This window comes from Arachis ipaensis, chromosome B4, assembly GCF_059453495.1.
Source record: "Arachis ipaensis isolate K30076 ecotype BB chromosome B4, ASM5945349v1, whole genome shotgun sequence".
Classification (NCBI taxonomy): Eukaryota; Viridiplantae; Streptophyta; class Magnoliopsida; order Fabales; family Fabaceae; genus Arachis; species Arachis ipaensis.
Window position 1 is genome coordinate 8,662,569 of NC_142439.1, and position 17,937 is coordinate 8,680,505.

At 42.1% G+C, this 17,937-nt stretch overlaps 2 protein-coding genes across 4 annotated transcripts; one reads left to right on the plus strand and one right to left on the minus strand.

Moving 5' to 3' along the window:
- The first annotated feature begins 5,314 nt into the window (after positions 1 to 5,314).
- Positions 5,315 to 7,147, plus strand: LOC148566608 (uncharacterized). Its single transcript, XM_088483227.1, has 2 exons — positions 5,315 to 6,077; positions 6,165 to 7,147. The coding sequence occupies exons 1-2, from the start codon at positions 5,315 to 5,317 to the stop codon at positions 7,145 to 7,147; spliced, it is 1,746 nt and encodes a 581-aa protein (XP_088339353.1).
- Positions 7,148 to 14,771: 7,624 nt separating this feature from the next.
- Positions 14,772 to 17,399, minus strand: LOC107638752 (protein C2-DOMAIN ABA-RELATED 11). Of its 3 annotated transcripts, none has more exons than XM_016342125.3 (5): positions 17,261 to 17,350; positions 16,937 to 16,977; positions 16,519 to 16,641; positions 16,303 to 16,398; positions 14,772 to 15,340 (listed from the first exon to the last, which is right to left on the minus strand). In XM_016342125.3, the coding sequence occupies exons 3-5, from the start codon at positions 16,627 to 16,629 to the stop codon at positions 15,047 to 15,049; spliced, it is 501 nt and encodes a 166-aa protein (XP_016197611.1). In that variant the 5' UTR covers positions 16,630 to 16,641; positions 16,937 to 16,977; positions 17,261 to 17,350; the 3' UTR covers positions 14,772 to 15,046. The 3 variants fall into 3 exon arrangements, with proteins under 3 accessions (XP_016197611.1, XP_020976310.1, XP_016197609.1); XM_021120651.2 differs by having other exon boundaries at positions 16,937 to 16,999; positions 17,261 to 17,345; XM_016342123.3 differs by lacking the exon at positions 16,937 to 16,977 and having other exon boundaries at positions 17,261 to 17,399.
- Positions 17,400 to 17,937: the final 538 nt, after the last annotated feature.

The following is a 17,937-nucleotide window of genomic DNA, read 5'->3' on the forward strand; positions in this document are numbered from 1 at the left end:
ACCCAAGTAACATTGGAGTCCTCCGGTAGTGTTGCTGTCTCGAAAAAGCACATAACAGCTGTAGTGAAGTCGGGCCCAATTTCATTCCAACACTTTTTTATAAAGTTCATGTTATACCCGTCACTCCCTGGAGCCTTAGAAGATTCACAATCCCAAATTGCCTTCTTCACTTCTTCCAAAGATGGTAATACCTCTAAGGCTTCAGCTTTCTCTCTGTCTAGTCGATTAACTAGTCCGTCCCTAAAGCTCACCCTTGGAGAATGTTCCTGGTGGTACAGATGTTTATAAAAGTCACGAGCCGCTGCCTTAATTCTTGGTTGATTCCTCACTAACCTCCCTTGGATAACCAATGACTCAATCCTTTTATTTCTTCTTCTCGCCGAAGCTATATTATGGAAATACCTTGTGTTTCTATCAATCTCAGTAGCATGTCGAGATCTAGACATTTGCTTCCAGTGCAGATCCTGCCTCTCATATCACTTTTCACAGCACCTCACTAGCGCCTTTCTCCTTGCCTCCATTGTACTATCATATCGCCCACTACTGACCATATCATCGACCTTCTGTATTTCTTCCTCTAACCTCTTAATCTTCTCAGGTAAATTCCCAAAATGTTGCTTATGCCATATGCGCAGAGGTGTTGATAGTGCTTTCATCTTCTGTAAGAAGTGTATAGCCCCCAAATTCCTCCATTCTTCCCTTACCATTCTCAAGAATCCTTCATGTGTGAACCAAGAGTCTAAGCTGCGAAATGGTCTTGGGCCCTCAAGTCCTCTTCTATCTTCCACTATCAAAGGGCAGTGATCCGATAAACCTCTTAGCCCTCCCCTTAGATGCAATCCCGGATACTCATCAAGCCACCCCAGCGACACTAAGCACCTATCAATACGACTGCACGACTGCCCTCTAAACAATGTATACTTTCAATCATTCAGTGCCAAATTGATCAGTTCCATATCATTCATCCACACTTTAAAGTCTTCCGCAGATGCTGACAAACTAGTCGCGCCTTTTCTTTCTTCGAGATGCAGAATTTTGTTAAAATCCTCTAAACAGCAGAACGGCACCTGACACAGCCCTGCAATATAGCTCAATTCTTCCCAAACAGAGGCCTTCTCAGCTCTCTCATGTGGACCATACACCAGACATATAGCACAATGAAAGTTATCTTTTACCACAACCCCTTCTACACAGAGCCATCTATCACCTTTATAGTAATTATTCAATTTAAAAACCGTCTCATCCCAGATTAACAATAACCCTCCAGAGGCTCCAATGGAACCCACAGACTCCCAATAAGCACTGTTATTTCTCCAGATACGAGCTACATCAAATTTAGTCACAACCTGTTTCTTTGTTTCTATCAACCCCAGCATACCCAATCTAATCTTACTGATAAAACTCTTAAGCATAGCAACTTTTCCATTACCTCCCAACCCCCTAATGTTCCAGGAACTTAAAATCATATCACAAATTTATTACACACCTGCGTTCGGTTTTTTGGCCTGCTTCGTCGAGCTTTTTCTTTTTGCTTCGCTTGTTTTCGCTTCAGAGCAATCGCTTCATTCTGCTCCTGTAAAATGGTCATAATATCGTCCTCGTCACTGCATTGAACACCTGACTCCACAGCTAGCTTCCATGCCTCTTTATTCTCAGCCATCTCCTCTTCCCAACTTGGTCTTTGGTTTTCATTTTGCACATCAGTGCCACCGTCCATGGCAGATCCCCTCTCTGTTCCTGATTGGGTACATATGACATGTTGTTCCTCTTGTTCCCTGCCATTCACCCGTTCCTCGCTCTCCATCGCAATTTCTCCCTCCTCCGGTCCCAACCCTATAACGCCTCCAGAGTGCTGATTCTCCTCTGCTCCCGTGCAACCCATCAGACTCCCGTTGAGATTGCCATATCCCTCATCCTCGAGTAACCGAATCCTGTCTTGTGATTCGCAGGTATGTTGTTCCTGGATCAGGTTGGTGCGCTTCTCCCTGTCTTGTTGCCACCGTCCTCCTTCACCTGCATCATTCAAAGCTTCCCCATTCCTCCCCATTCTTCCTACAAGCCTTGGTAACTCCGCCTCCTGCGCGACATTCCCCGGCACGATTCGCAAGCCACAGATCTCATCCACATCCTGGCCCGATCCCATCCCTGCAGCCCTCACCCTGTCAGGCTGCTCTCCCTCCATGCCCCTGAGCTGCACCTTGATTCCTTACCGAGCCAGCCTAGTGGCGAGTTCCCCTGCCGCCGATCTGGGGTGTCCGTGGTTCTCCTCCCTCCTTCCTCGCGACCGATGGCCATCTTCAAGTGAGGATTGGTGCGCCGCAATAGCTGAACCGTGCGCCAGGATCGCCTTCTCCTTTCGGGTCGGCAGGGAGCCCGGGTCATCTGCAACCCAGTTTGGGATGTCAATGGAAGGCCTGCTCTAACAGCCCAACGCTTCCCCATTTGTTCCAATTGGTTCATTCCCACTCATTTCCTTGGTGGGCCCAGTAGCAACCAGCCCAGTATCACAATAAACGCCAACACAGCTTTGACTTCCATTTGGTCCATTCCCTCTGATTCCCCTAATGGGCCTAGTAACAGCCCGCCCAGGATCAAAACAAGTGCCAACGCAACTTTGGCGTCCGTTACGCTGATTGAAATCAAAAGAAGTTGTTTCCTTCGAATCTGCCCCCTCATTAATATGATAGGATCCCTGAGAATCCTCAGCCTCTTTCCATGCCGCACAATTCTCATTTCCGTATTGAAGATTTAAATTTTTTTTATTCAATTCATTCAAAAATACAGTTGAATTTACCACTCTATCCTTTTCGTCTTCAGCAGAGCGATTGTCCACCGATATCAGTACTGCCGCCTGGTCCCAAGCCACCTCCGGTCGTTGACGACTCTTGTTTAGAGTGCCGCCAAGCTCTTCATACTGCACCCCTTCTCTCCCTGCTATACACCTAACCGCTGTCTCCTCCTCCCTATTCCCAAAGCATTCCTCGCCATATACCTCTCCCCCCACTTCTTTGACAAGGACGTCGAAACCACTTGCTCCGATTGTAATGCGCATCCATTCGTGAATCAAATCAAAGACACACGTATCAATCAGTACTCGGCCCGCGCTAAATGAATTACATGATCCTGTTAGTTTATCGCACTTCACTACGTTGCCCTACTGCTCCCCAATTCTGCAAAAGGTGTCCTTTGACCATGCATGTAATGGGACGCCATAGCACTCCAACCAAACTCTTCTAGACTCGCTTTTCTCTGTTTCATTCCATCTCCATACCCTATGAAACATCTGTAATAAAACGTTCATTCTAAAGGTATAATCTTCTTCAGCACTTGGCACAGAGTGGAACGTTATCAGTGCTTTATATGCTCCCATCTCCCTAATGTGTGTTACACCTGGCAATCCTTCGCTGCAGTGCATTAAAATCGATCGCCAGCTTCGTGCCTCCCACGATACTTCGTTGTAGCCAGACAACATTCTCATTGACTACAGGGATTTCTACCTTCTTCGTCCGTCCATTTTTATTTAGATCTTTGATGTTATCATCAGGCCGCTGCCGTATCATTTGCTGTTCTGCTGTCTTCACACTTCTTGTATGTGGGTTGCTTCCTCTATCGTTCTCCCTGGTGTTGTCCTTCACTTCTTTGCCCCTTGTATTCTGGCCTACGGCTCCCCTTCTGTACTTCGCTTCTCCGACAAATACTCTATTGCCTCTCAACATCATACCATTCATCTCTGCTGCAGCTTTCAACGCACCTCCTTTAGTAGTGTACCGCACAAACGCGAACAGATAGATCTGACCATTTTTGTTCTTCCTCGACAAGTATATATCAATGATTCTTCCTGTCCACTTAAAAAGATGAAAGAGTTCTCTTTTAGATATATCTGTCGATAAATTATCGACAAAAACTGAGAACGAATCAAACTCCAATTGCAAATACTCTGCATGATTCCAAACTCTAGGATCTTTTTTCCCCCTGTGTTTCCCTTCCTCGCACGCTCACGCTCTCTCTCTCTTTCTCTCACGCTCATCTTAATTGTCCAAAATGCTTTTACATAAGTAGATTGTACACTGATAAATAAAGTTAGAAGTAAGTCACCTATTATATATATTGTACAAATACTTCATTGATTCTCTTGCAAAATTCTCCATGAAAAAGTAAATTAATTTTTGATTTACCCAAAACGTTTTGGTTTGGAAAAGAAATTTATTAAGATACTTAAACAATATATATATATGTTACAGTGGGTAACCGGAGATTAATGGGCTGGATGGCGTTGGTTGGCCCAAACGTAAGAAGGAGGTGGCTTTCGAGTGGATCTGTTACTCGGTGTTCCTCCGTCCGACTTGTACGTGTGAGAGAATGGGGGGTGGTACCTGCAAAGACACTCCGATGCCTAAGTTAGCAAGAGTGTGAGCAGGTTAGAGAGTATTGGGACTTAGAGATACCTGAATGGTGTCAGTGTATTTATAGTGGTGAACCAATAACCACCGCTGAAGTAGTGCCACATTTTTAGGTGGATAACCGTTCCCATATCTTAGGGAGGTTAAGATATGGCTCTATGAAGTGGTTAGAGAGTTTCTAGTGGCAGTTACTCATTCGAATGAGTGTTATCTGCCAGCTAACCCTCGTATCCGACTTCTTTGGAGCAGGTCGTGTTCAGTACCGACTTCTGGGGATGAAGGCTGGTACTGGGTGAGGGCCAACCCTTTGGGTTGGGCCTTTTTGCTTGGATCCTGGACCTTTATTATTGGGTCAGGGTATGAACAGTGCCCCTACTCGAGCCCAATTTCTTTTTAGGATTTGGGTTCGAGTATTCAACTCGGGGTCGTAGCCGATTTGCAAGAGGACCGACGTGACGGTTTAAGAACCGACGTGATTTTTTGTGACCTTTTGGTTCTGACAGTTACGTCTAATCAAGCGTCGTGTCCGTTAGGGGTGTGCATAGGGATTCAATAGCCTTGGTAACGGTGCATCTTCATTAATGACTGCCCCTATTTTACCATTATGCCCCTAACGTTCTTATAAATACTTTCCCTCTCTTTCATTGTTTCGTTTCTGCGATCTTTCAAATCTCTTCTTCATTTGTTCGTGCTGCATTCTTGTGTTTCGAAGGCTTTTACTTCCTCCAGTCTTGATTTCAGACTTAAAGGTTAGCTTTTTCCCCTTCTGTAACATGCTTTCTATTTGCGTGCCTTTATTTTGTAGGTAGATTGGTTTGTAGGCTCTAGTTCCGTACCCCCTCCCTTTAGAGACCGTGTGTTGATTTTCCTTTTCTTTTTGTAGGTTTCTTGTCACCCCTTTTTAAGAAAAGAAAATGGCTTCCATAGATGTTCTTTCTCAGTGGGTTGATGTCACGGTCCTAGGGGAGGAGCCTTCAGTCGATACCGAGTTTATCACCCACCTTCGCACCCACCACAGAATTTGTATTTCTGAAGAGGATGAGTCGAAGTATGAGTTGGTAGTCCCGGGTCCAGAAGACCGGGTTTGCTTCGGGAGGGCCGACGAGGCGGCCCCTCATTTCTTTTTTATGTATGAGAGTATGGTCACCCGTTTGGGCGTTTTTCTTCCATTTTCAGAGTTTGAAATGTCTGTGTTACGTCATTGCCGGGTTGCTCCCACCCAGCTTCACCCCAACTCTTGGGGTTTTTTGAAAATTTACCAATTTATCAGCCAGGCCTTAGAGTTCCCGACTTCTCTGAGGATTTTCTTCTATCTCTTCCATATGACCAAGCCCTTCAGTGGGCTAAATAATAAGCAACAATGGGTGTCCTTCCGAGCCATACAAGGTCGGAGGCTTTTTACCCTTTTTGACGAATCCTTTCACGATTTTAAAAGCTATTTTTTCAAAGTTCAAGCAGTAGAGGGTCACCACCCCTTTTTCTTAGATGAGAGTTCTTCTCCTCGCTTTCCTCTATACTGGTTAGAGGCCTCCCCCTGTGAGAAATATGGTCTGGATGACCTAGACGAAGTGGAGGCGGCCATCGTAGGGTTCCTCCGAGAAGTGTGGGGGAGGGCCCCATACTTGGATACTAAAAAATTTCTCCAGGGGTCGCCGACTTTTGTCCAGTCACAACTAGGTAGCTTTTTGCGTTTCTCATTTATTTCCGACTTGCAATTTCTTTTACCGACTTGTCTGACTTTTAGCTACCAATTTGTTTTTGCAGAGATGGCAAAGAAAAACGCTCAAGAGTCTTACCAGAGGGTTCAGGAGGCCAAGGCAAGGTCTCGTGCCAGATCTGGTGGTGCTAGGGCGGTTGTCTCTCCTCCTCCTCCTCCTCGGAACGTCGGGACTCCCTCCCAACCTATTGTAATTTCTTCCTCTGCTTCCTCTCTGCCACCCCCTTCTGTCCGACCTACTCCTGAACCAGAGCCGAAGAAGCGCAAGACCTTAGAGTCTGGCGCTTCTGGTGAGGCGGACGCTCTTGCGTTCGTCCGAAAGAACATTTATCCCCATGCTCGTATGAGTATGGATGATGTTTCTGTTCGGCACTACCTCACCACTGTGGTTGAGGAGAGTCTCAAGACGGCGGGGGTTTGTGGCAAACTCTTAGATATATTTGAGAAGACTCCTCTCAGCTCTTTAGGGACGACCTCGAGGGTCGAGGAGCTGGAAGGCAGGCTTCACATATATCAGGAGCATGAGAGGGAGTTGGAGGGGGAAGTTGCCAAGCTGAAGGAGGAGAGGGACAGCCTCCGGGAGAAGGAGAGGAAGTTACAAGCCCAATGCAACATGGAGGTGGATTTGAGGAAAGCAGCACAAGTCAGCTACAACGGTTTATTTGCTGATCTTGTGTCTGTAAAGAATGACTTGCTGAATGCCCGGAAGGCCTATACCGAGTTGGAGGACTCTATTGCGGATGGTGCTGATGAGGCTTGGAGGGTTTTTAAGGAGCAGGTCGGAGTCATTGCTCCTGACTTGGACCTTTCTCCTTTGGACCCTGATAAGATTGTTATTGATGGTGCCATCGTGGATCCTCCTGTCCCCGTGGTGGAGTCTGAGTCTGATTTGAAGACTCGGGGGCAGAGGATCATAGAGTCCCCTCCTCGCTCTAAGGACGCTCCGAGTTCTTCTGCCGCTCCTCCGACTTTCTCTCCAACTCCTGGTCCTGGTGGTGGTGATCCTTCTACTCCCCTTGCTAAGAAGTGATTTGTTGGCTATTGGGGCCCGGCCTGTGGGCCCCTCTTTTTAAACTCTTTTATATTTATTTGTTGATGTTTGCAACAATTTTTTGGCCTTTTAGGGCCGTAAACAAAACAAATTTTCGATACCCTTTTTAATAAGGGTTTAATTTAGCGTTTAAATAAATGCCCTTTTTTGGATAAGGGTCTTGAGTTACCTTATGTGCGCATGCTTTTCTATTCGTGGTTCTTTTGACTCTTTGATCTTTTCTGGAAAAAACCTTTCCTTTGGGGCTTGCCTGCTTTTCTGAATCTTTTTTGATCTTCAAGGCAGCCTTATAACTTTTTCTTAGTTTTTCCTATCTCTTTTTGTTATTCCTAGTACTCAATTTTGTTTCATTGAGTTTTTCATGACTTAGGCTACTTTTGCGATTCATTTTAATTTTACTCGGCTTCGCTTTCCGACTTATGAGTCGGATTGCTCCCGAGTTTATCATGATCGACTTCTATAGCCTCTTTACGCCGACTTGTACCTCGTCGTTTTATCCTGACGACCATCTAGGTCGGTTCATGGGATTTTCACGTTTTGTCGAGCTTAAATCGGCGCGTTTCGTAGAAAGAGAATAAAAAGGGAATTTAAAAGAGATATTTAAAATGAAAGAGATCTTTATTAATTGAGGAGGTACCTTATTGCTACTAAGGGCTTTTGATAATTTATTTTCCCTTAGCCCCTACTATGATGCCTCGTTAAAAACCCTTTTCAGAAAAAACCCTTTGATTTTGGGAAAAAATCACGAAATTGGGAAAAGAGTACATCAGGGAGTAGGGTTCGCTTTTAGCTGTAGTACCTTTTCATATTACAAGCATGCCATGATCTTGGTAACTCGTTGCCGTCGAAGTCGGTTACCTTATAATAGCCTTTTCCTAAGACCTCGTTGATCTTGTATGGTCCTTTCCAATTAGCAGCGAGCTTTCCTTCCCCCGATTTGTTGACTCCAATATCGTTTCTGATTAGGACCAAGTCATCTGGGGTGAAACTCCTTCGAATGACTTTTTTGTTGTATCTCGTGGTCATCCTTTGCTTCAACGCTGCTTCTCTTATCTGGGCTTCTTCTCGGATTTCGGGGAGCAAGTCGAGCTCCTCTTTGTGCCCCTGTATATTCCCGATCTCGTCGTGGAAAATCACTCTTGGGCTTTGCTCATTGACCTCTATTGGGATCATGGCTTCTACGCCATAGACTAGTCGGAAGGGTGTTTCTCCAGTGGCGGATTGGGGGGTTGTTCTGTAAGCCCATAGTACTTGTTGGAGCTCTTCAACCCAAGCTCCTTTCGCATCTTGTAATCTTTTCTTCAGCCCTGCCAGTATGACTTTGTTGGCTGCTTCGGCTTGCCCATTGGCTTGTGGGTGTTCCACTGAGGTGAACTGGTGTTTGATGTTCATACTGGCTACTAGGCTTCTAAAGGTGGAGTCGGTGAACTGGGTTCCGTTATCTGTGGTAATGGAATAAGGTATCCCATACCTTGTGATTATATTTTTGTAGAGGAACCTCCGACTTCTTTGCGCAGTGATGGTGGCCAGTGGTTCTGCTTCTATCCACTTTGTGAAATAATCTATTCCCACTATTAGGTATTTGACTTGTTCTGGCGCCTGGGGAAAAGGACCTAACAAATCCATTCCCCATTTTGCAAAGGGCCATGGGGAGGTGATACTGATGAGCTCCTCTGGGGGGGCCACGTGGAAATTTGCATGCATTTGACACGGTTGGCACTTTTTCACAAAGTCTGTGACATCTTTCTGTAAGGTTGGCCAGTAGAGTCCAGCTCGGATCACCTTTCTGGCTAATGACCTTGCTCCGAGATGGTTCCCGCAGATTCCACTATGTACCTCCTCTAATACCTCGGTGGCTCTTGAGGTCGGTACACACTTTAACAATGGTGTTGATATCCCCCTTCTATAGAGAATATTTTTCACCAAGGTATAGTGTTGTGCTTCCCTTCGAATTTTCTTGGCCTCCTTTTCCTCCTTGGGGAGGATGTCGAATTTCAGGTATTCGACCAAGGGGTTCATTCATCCGAGGTTTAATCCGACCACTTCAAAGACTTCTTGTTTGTCTTCCATTTTTACCACTGAAGGTTCCTGGAGAGTTTCTTGGATCAGGCTTCTGTTATTTCCTCCCGGCTTGGTACTTGCTAACTTGGATAGGGCGTCTGCTCTGCTATTTAGGTCCCGAGTTATGTGCGTGACCTCGGTTTCTGCAAAGCGCCCAAGGTGTTCCAGAGTTTTTTCCAAGTATCTCTTCATATTTGGGTCTTTTGCCTGATATTCTCCACTTATTTGGGAGGTCACCACTTGAGAGTCACTGTATATCATTACCTTCGTAGCACCGACTTCTTCTGCCAGCTTCAATCCTGCAATCAAGGCTTCATATTCTGCCTGATTATTTGAAGCTGGGAATTCAAACTTGAGGGAAACCTCTATCTGGGTTCCCCTTTCATCTACCAGTATTATGCCTGCGCCGCTTCCTGTTTTATTGGAGGATCCATCTACATAGAGTTCTCATGTAGTTGGTTTATCCTCTTGATCCCCTGCATATTCTGCAATGAAGTCGGCGAGGCACTGGGCTTTAATCGCCGTCCGAGTTTCGTACTTCAAGTCGAACTCGGAGAGTTCTATTGCCCATTGAACCATTCTTCCTGCAACATCCGTCTTTTGGAGGATTTGCTTCATGGGTTGGTTCGTGCAGACTCTTATTGTGTGAGCTTGAAAGTAAGGCCGTAGCCTTCGAGAGGCTACCACTAAGAAGTAGGCAAATTTCTCTAATTTGTGATACCTTAGCTCAGGGCCCTGTAGAACTTTATTGATGAAATAGATTGGGTGTTGACCGTCCTCGTCTTCTCTTATCAAGGCTGCTGAGACAGCCTTGTCTGCCACGGATAGGTATAGGACGAGGTCTTTTCCGGCTACAGGTCGGGTCAAAATAGGAGGTTGGCTCAAAAACTTTTTGAACTCCTGGAACGCCTCCTCGCATTCGGGAGTCCATTCAAACTGGTGTCCCTTTCTCAATAGGGAGAATAGTGGAAGGGATCTTAGTGCTGATCCTGCCAAAAATCTGGAGAGAGCTGCTAGTCAGCCATTCAGCTGTTGGACCTCTCTCAAACAAGTCGGGCTTCTCATTTCTAGGATAGCTCTACACTTGTCGGGATTGGCTTCGATCCCTCTTTGTATTAGCATGAATCCTAGAAATTTTCCTGCCTCCACCGCGAAGGCGCACTTTGCAGGATTTAGTCTCATCCCGTGCAACCTTATGGTGTCAAAGACTTGTGAAAGGTCAGACAAGAGGTCGACTTCTTTTTTGGTCTTTACCAGCATATCGTCGACGTACACTTCCATTAAGCTCCCTAGGTGAGGGGCAAACACCTTATTCATCAGCCTCTGATATGTGGCCCCTGCATTTTTCAATCCAAATGGCATGACCATGTAGCAAAAGTTAGCTCTGGGCGTGATGAATGATGTTTTTTCCTGGTCTGGTTCATACATCGGGATTTGGTTATACCCTGAGTAGGCGTCCATGAACGACAAGTATTGATACCCCGAGCTAGAGTCTACTAGGGCGTCAATGCTTGGTAGTGGATAAGGGTCCTTGGGACATGCCTTATTTAAGTCGGTATAGTCGACGCACATTCTCCATTTACCATTTTGTTTTTTGACTAGCACTACATTGGCTAGCCATGTTGGATACTTGACTTCTCTGATGAAACCGGCTTCTAGGAGCGCTTGTACTTGCTCCTCTACTATTAGAGCTCGCTCTGGGCCGAGCTTGCATCTTCGTTGTTGTACAGGTCGAGATCCCGAGTAGACCGAGAGCTTGTGGGACATGAGTTCTGGATCTATCCCAGGCATGTCGGAGGCCTTCCAGGCGAAGAGATCGGAATTATCTCTTAGGAGCTTAGTCAATTCTTGTCTTAGGGTTTCCCCCAGGTTGGTTCCTATGTGAGTGTTTTTTCCTTCCTCTTCTCCGACCTGAATCTCCTCGGTTTTTCCTCCGGGTCGTGGTCGCAGCTCTTCTTTAATCCTTGCTCCACCGAGCTCTATTGTGTGAACTTCTTTGCCTTTTCCCCTCAGGTTTAGGCTTTCATTGTAGCATTTCCTTGCCAACTTCTGATCTCCCCTCACCGTTGCTATCCCCGCTGAGGTCGGGAATTTCATGCAGAGGTGGGGTGTCGATACCACCGCTCCGAGTCGATTAAGGGTAGCTCTGCCGATTAAAGCATTATAGGCCGACCCCACGTCGATGACTATGAAGTCTATACTCAGAGTCTTTGATTTCTCCCCCTTTCCAAAGGTGGTGTGGAGGGGCAAAAATCCTAGTGGCTTTATTGGCGTGTCGCCTAATCCGTACAAGGTGTCAGGGTAGGCTCTTAACTCTTTCTCATCTAACCCTAGTTTGTCGAAAGCGGGCTTAAAGAGGATGTCCGCTGAGCTTCCTTGGTCTACTAGTGTTCTGTGTAGATGGGCATTTGCCAGGATCATGGTAATTACCACTGGGTCGTCGTGCCCAGGGATTATTCCTCGCCCATCTTCCTTTGTGAATGAAATGGTTGGAAGGTCGGAGGACCCCTCTCCGACCTGGTAAACTCTCTTGAGATGTCTTTTACGAGAAGATTTTGTGAGTCCCCCTCCCGCAAACCCTCCTGAGATCATATGGATATGTCTCTCCAGAGTTTGTGGTGGTGGGTCTCTTCTATCCATATCATCTCGCTTTCTTTTTCCATGACTGTCCGACCTTTCTATGAGATATCTGTCAAGCCGACCTTATCTGGCCAGTTTTTCTATCACATTTTTAAGGTCGTAACAGTCGTTTGTGGAGTGCCCATATATCTTATGGTACTCACAGTAATCACCGCGGCTCCCCCCTCTTTTATTTTTAATGGGCCTGGGAGGAGGCAGCCTTTCGGTATTGCAAATTTCTCTGTATACATCCACTACAGGAACTTTCAGTGGAGTATAAAAGTGATATTTTCTTGGCCTATCGAGGCCGAGTTCTTCCTTCTTCTTAGCTTCCCTCTCCCTCTCTTTCGTTGAGGGAGGGTGACCAGGTCGCCAACTCGGGTCTCTTAGCCTAGCATTTTCTTCCATATTGATGTACTTTTCAGCTCTTTCCTGTACATCACTTAAAGAGGCGGGGTGTCTTTTTGATATGGACTGTGAGAAGGGACCTTCTCTAAGACCATTGACTAGCCCCATGATGACTGCTTCGGTGGGCAAGTCTTGAATCTCCAAACATGCTTTCTTGAACCTTTCCATATAGGCCCGTAAGGACTCCCCGACCTCCTGTTTTATTCCCAGGAGACTTGGTGCATGTTTTACTTTGTCTTTCTGGATGGAGAACCTCATCAAGAACTTTCTTGAGAGGTCTTCAAAACTGGTAATTGACCTCGGAGGGAGGCTGTCAAACCACTTCATCGCTGCTTTTGACAAGGTTGTCGGAAAAGCTTTGCATCGCGTAGCGTCAGAAGCGTCAGCCAGATACATCCGACTTTTAAAGTTGCTCAGATGATGCTTTGGATCAGTGGTTTCGTCATAAAGGTCCATATCGGGGCTTCTAAAGTTTCTCGGAACTTTTGCCCTCATTATGTCCTCGCTAAAAGGATCTTTCTCCCCTAAGGGCGAATCTCCTCTACCGTCATGGGAGTTCTGACCTTTGAGGGAGGATTCTAACTTTAAGAGTTTTCTTTCTAACTCTTTTCGTCGCTCCATCTCCTCTTTTAGGTTCTTTTCGGTTTCCTTTTGTCGTTCCCGTTCCTGTTCTAGCTGCTCGAGGCGACTGTGGACTAATCCCATGAGCTCAATTGCGTGGGATGGTCCTTCTTTTTCTGATTCGCGCCCCTCCGAGGAATTTACCTTCGGGTTTTTGATTCCGGAGGTGCCTTCCCTGTGTTGATCATTGGCTTCCTGGTGAAGGGTCTGGTCTGCCTCATTGTTTCCAGTGTTCAGATTCTCTTGTTCAGAATCTGTCTCCACATGACCCTCTTCAGGGGATCTATCCGCCATCACTGGTTGATCTCTCGGGTCCCCGGCAACGGCGCCAATGTTACAGTGGGTAACCGGAGATTAATGGGCTGGATGGCGTTGGTTGGCCCAAACGTAAGAAGGAGGTGGCTTTCGAGTGGATCTGTTACTCGGTGTTCCTCCGTCCGACTTGTACGTGTGAGAGAATGGGGGGTGGTACCTGCAAAGACACTCCGATGCCTAAGTTAGCAAGAGTGTGAGCAGGTTAGAGAGTATTGGGACTTAGAGATACCTGAATGGTGTCAGTGTATTTATAGTGGTGAACCAATAACCACCGCTGAAGTAGTGCCACCTTTTTAGGGAGGTTAAGATATGGCTCTATGAAGTGGTTAGAGAGTTTCTAGGGGCAGTTACTTATTCGAATGAGTGTTATCTGCCAGCTAACCCTCGTATCCGACTTCTTTGGAGCAGGTCGTGTTCAGTACCGACTTCTGGGGATGAAGGCTGGTACTGGGTGAGGGCCAACCCTTTGGGTTAGGCCTTTTTGCTTGGATCCTAGACCTTTATTATTGGGTCAGGGTATGAACAATACATATATATATATATATATATATATATATATATATATATATATATATATATCATTATGTCACACAAATTTATTTACAACGGATCTGACCATAATATAATAAAACTTTTTTAGAACAAAATATCCGACCCAAAAAAAACTTAGAAACCTATTTTAATATATAGGATTTGGGTAATTTTGATACACTTCAACAAACGGTTATAAGTATATAAAAAAATAAATAACAATTCTATTATGTCTATCTCTTTTATAATAGATATTATTTTGATACTAGTATTTTTTAAATACGTGTTTTTTGTTTTATTAATTAAAAATTAATGTAAATATATAATTAATTAATAATAATTATATTTTTATACAAGCGTAAAAAATATTTGGTATATAAATAATATTCTCTTTTTTTCAAGGGCCTCGTTGTCTTTCGAGATAATTGTCAGTGGCTGATTTGGGTTTTTCTCTTTTTTTTAAAAAAATAAGTGTACACTATTAGTGTATCCAATTTATATTTTAGTAATAAATTAAATTTAATTATTTTTATTAACTATATATAATTAACAATTATATTAGGCATATATTAAAATCAGTCACTAATATAAAATACACATAAAAATACAAAATATATATGAAAATAAGTTAAATTACATATATATTTATACATAAATAAATAATGATTGATTTTAATAGCTGATTTTAGTATGCAAATAATATTTTTACGTAACTAGATATGCATATAAAACTTTAAATATAGTATATTATTATAAATTTATTACATATTTTATTAATAAAAAATTGATGTACAAATATTCTTATGCAAATTCCAAAAGACTAAAATTCAGAAATACTATATACACTAAAAATCATGTAATATTAGATAATGGAAAGTATATTTTTTAAACATTACAAAATATATATTGTTTAAAAAAAATTATGCACCAAATGTCTCATATATCTTATATTCTTTAGATACAGTAGATATTTCACATGTTTGAAAAAAAAGAAACTATGAACCTTCTAACGAGCCTGGTGATTGAGGTGACTATGAACAACAAATCCAACTCAAAAAAAGTTTAGATACTAAAGTAAGGACCACATTACAACAAAAGAAAAAGAAAGCACACCATAATAAAGACTAAATAAGCCATACATATATCACAACTGGTTCATATCTATCACACTAGCTGCTAACTTACAATTGAATCTGCATCTATAAATCAAAAGGAATTAATCAAAACCATTATTTAACTACACAAACATATAAATTTTACAAATTATGATCTTGTTAGAAGAGTTGGTACTCTTGATATGCCCACTTGCAAATTCTGCACTAGCTATGTTTTGGTGGTAACATTTTTGACCAACTTGATGGTCAATTCTACCTCGCCGGACTCCACCCCGCGCAGCCTTAACCAAACATTCTGCGCAACCTCGCCATTTACGCAATTGATACTGCTTTCGCGGACGAGGCAGTTTTCGTTGTCAGGTATGACCTTCCTTAATGTTGTTTCACCTGATGAGACTCCTAAGATATCTCTTAATCTAGCTGCAGAGACCAATGGTTGAAGGTTGAGGAATGCATTTCCCATCTTGTCATCAGATTTCAAAAGATCTTTATCAAACACTTCCTATATAATCAAAAGAAAACAACACATAAATGACATATTAAATAATGCCTTGAACTTAGAATCTGAAAATTTTCCACAAGAAAAATTAGCAATATATGGCAGAAATTTCAGCAGAATATATGCATCAACACGAGGAACTGATGTTTAAACGTTCAAGGAGGCATAGAAAGCAAGTCTAACATAGGATCTGGTGGTCATTGGCAAGTGATTTTAACATTGGCAAAGGTCAGAAGAAGACTAATCTAGTTTCGAGTATAATCAGACTTGCTCTTTCAACTGGTGTTCTTTTTGAACCTGGGTTTTCCTAAGGACCTTAGTGTACCATTATGCCAGCACCGGTGTTCGGATTCAAAAGAAAATTTCTAGCATTGTCAAGACTCATTTGAACAAATCCAAGTAGATATACAGGAACACACAACATACTAGGGGAGCTTCATTTAAATAGACCTTACAACAGTGTTTGTAAAAATGAATATCGATGCACCAGATGAGGCGAAAATCTATCAATGGAATCTGCTGATGCTGCAACAACAGAATGCTTGCTTTAGCAATTCTTCACTTTTGTGACACTAAATGAATGGACCTGAATCACAAGGTTGTTAAAGATACAACATTTTTTAGGTATACTATTACCATTATGGAATATTTTCGTCTTTGCGATCCTATGTAGACCCTATATTACCAAGAATCTGACTGATCTAGCTAGAGGAGATGTGGCTGCCTATCACATTGGGTAACCGGCAAGCTTGCAAACTACTTAACCAACCGGTGCTGGTTACCCTTATGGATTATTATTTAGTTTTTCTATTTAAAATTAAGAATTTGGAAGAAAATATTGGGAAATTTGATATCTTGGATTCACCTACTTATATATTTTAAAAATCGGCATGAATATAAACCTTCATGGTTTGAACTGTTTACAAAGTCTTAAATCTCCAAATTCCTGCATCAGAAAAACTCACCAAATTGAGAACTCCCAAAGGTTCAGTGAGGGTGAAATTCAGCTCTTCATTCCAAACAGGATTCAAGCAGCTGTTAATGACTTTGGTCTTTGCTGTCTGGAACAAAGTTTAATTGAACATTGTTTCAAACACCTTTAGAGGTTACAAAATGCTGCACAATGTTGATGTCAAGTTGAAACAAGCCGAAATCGAAACGAAATACGAAATCCTATTTACCTGATTGCCTAGTTTGAGGACAACATAAGGATCACTGCTCTTGAAATCCCGGATCACCAACCTCTTCCCTTGCACCACTATGATTTTGAGTTGCCCCAATTGTTCACCCATTAATGTTACTTCCTGTTAACAAGTTTAATTCACTAATCAGCCAAAGGTAGGTAGAGACTAGAGATCAGAATTCAAACACAAAATATGCAGATAAAATAACACAGAAGAAAAATAACCTCCCCCACCAAAAAAAATCTGATTTTTCTTTTGAACCAAATGATGTTTTTCAATTTTTTTAACAAAAGAAAAAAATTTTCCCCCAAAAGAATAACCAAGAAAGTAAACAAGACAATACAAGAATAAACCATGCATATTCTGGTGGAGAAATACTCAAAAGAACTGAGTCAAAATTAGAAATTTCACTTACCCAAAACAAAAGTAAGCTTTTCTTTTGCCCCCTTCAATTAACTTAAAAATAATTGAAAATCAGCTAGAGAAACAACAGCATCATGGAACCAAGAAAGAAAGACTTGGATTATTCAAGCAGAAAAGAAAGAAGCATGTGGAGAATGGAGAGTATACATGTATTTCTCAGTGAATCCAAATCAAATAAACAAACTAAATGAATATTTATAAAGTAGGAGCCCAATGTTCATGGTTCTTTTTTTAAACAACATTTGATTGATTATTAAAGAATGGATTGGATATGCCTTTTGTGGAAGGTAGAAGCCATGAAAAAGAGAGAACTCACCAATGGGATGTGCAGTTCTATATTTGTTGTGACTCAGCACTCAGCAAAGCACTGATTTCAAAGGCAGTGGAACAGCAAAGCAATAAAGTTGCAAAGCACAGAGATCTCACTGCCACATTTTTATAGGCACATGCATAAGATATCTTCAGAAGTATTTTAATCGGTGAAACTGAAATATTATATTCATTATTTTTTATATATGTATATTTTTTTATTTTGGGTATTAAACTTTGATTGTATAAACATAAAAATAGTTTAGTGATTGTCTTTTAAATTTTATTATAAAATTTGAATTCTTTTAATTTATAGAGAATTGACAGAAATTCTCTTTGAAATTATAATTAATTATTATTTAAAATTTTGTCTAAAAAAAATTTGAGAATGAGCACTTTTAATTTATATTGGTCAACGTTTTTAACTAATAACCCAATATTTTTAATTTTGTTGTCTAGTATTATATTTTTAATTAATATTTTAAATATTATTAGTTAATTATTGGTCAAAAAATATAAATTATCTTTTAAAATATATTATAAAATTTGAATTTTTTTTTCAATTTATAAAGAATTGGCAGAAATTCTCTTTAAAATTATAACTAATTATTATTTAAAAATTTACCTAAGAGAAAAACTTAAGGATTAGAATTTTTAATTTATATTGATTAATATGTTTAATTA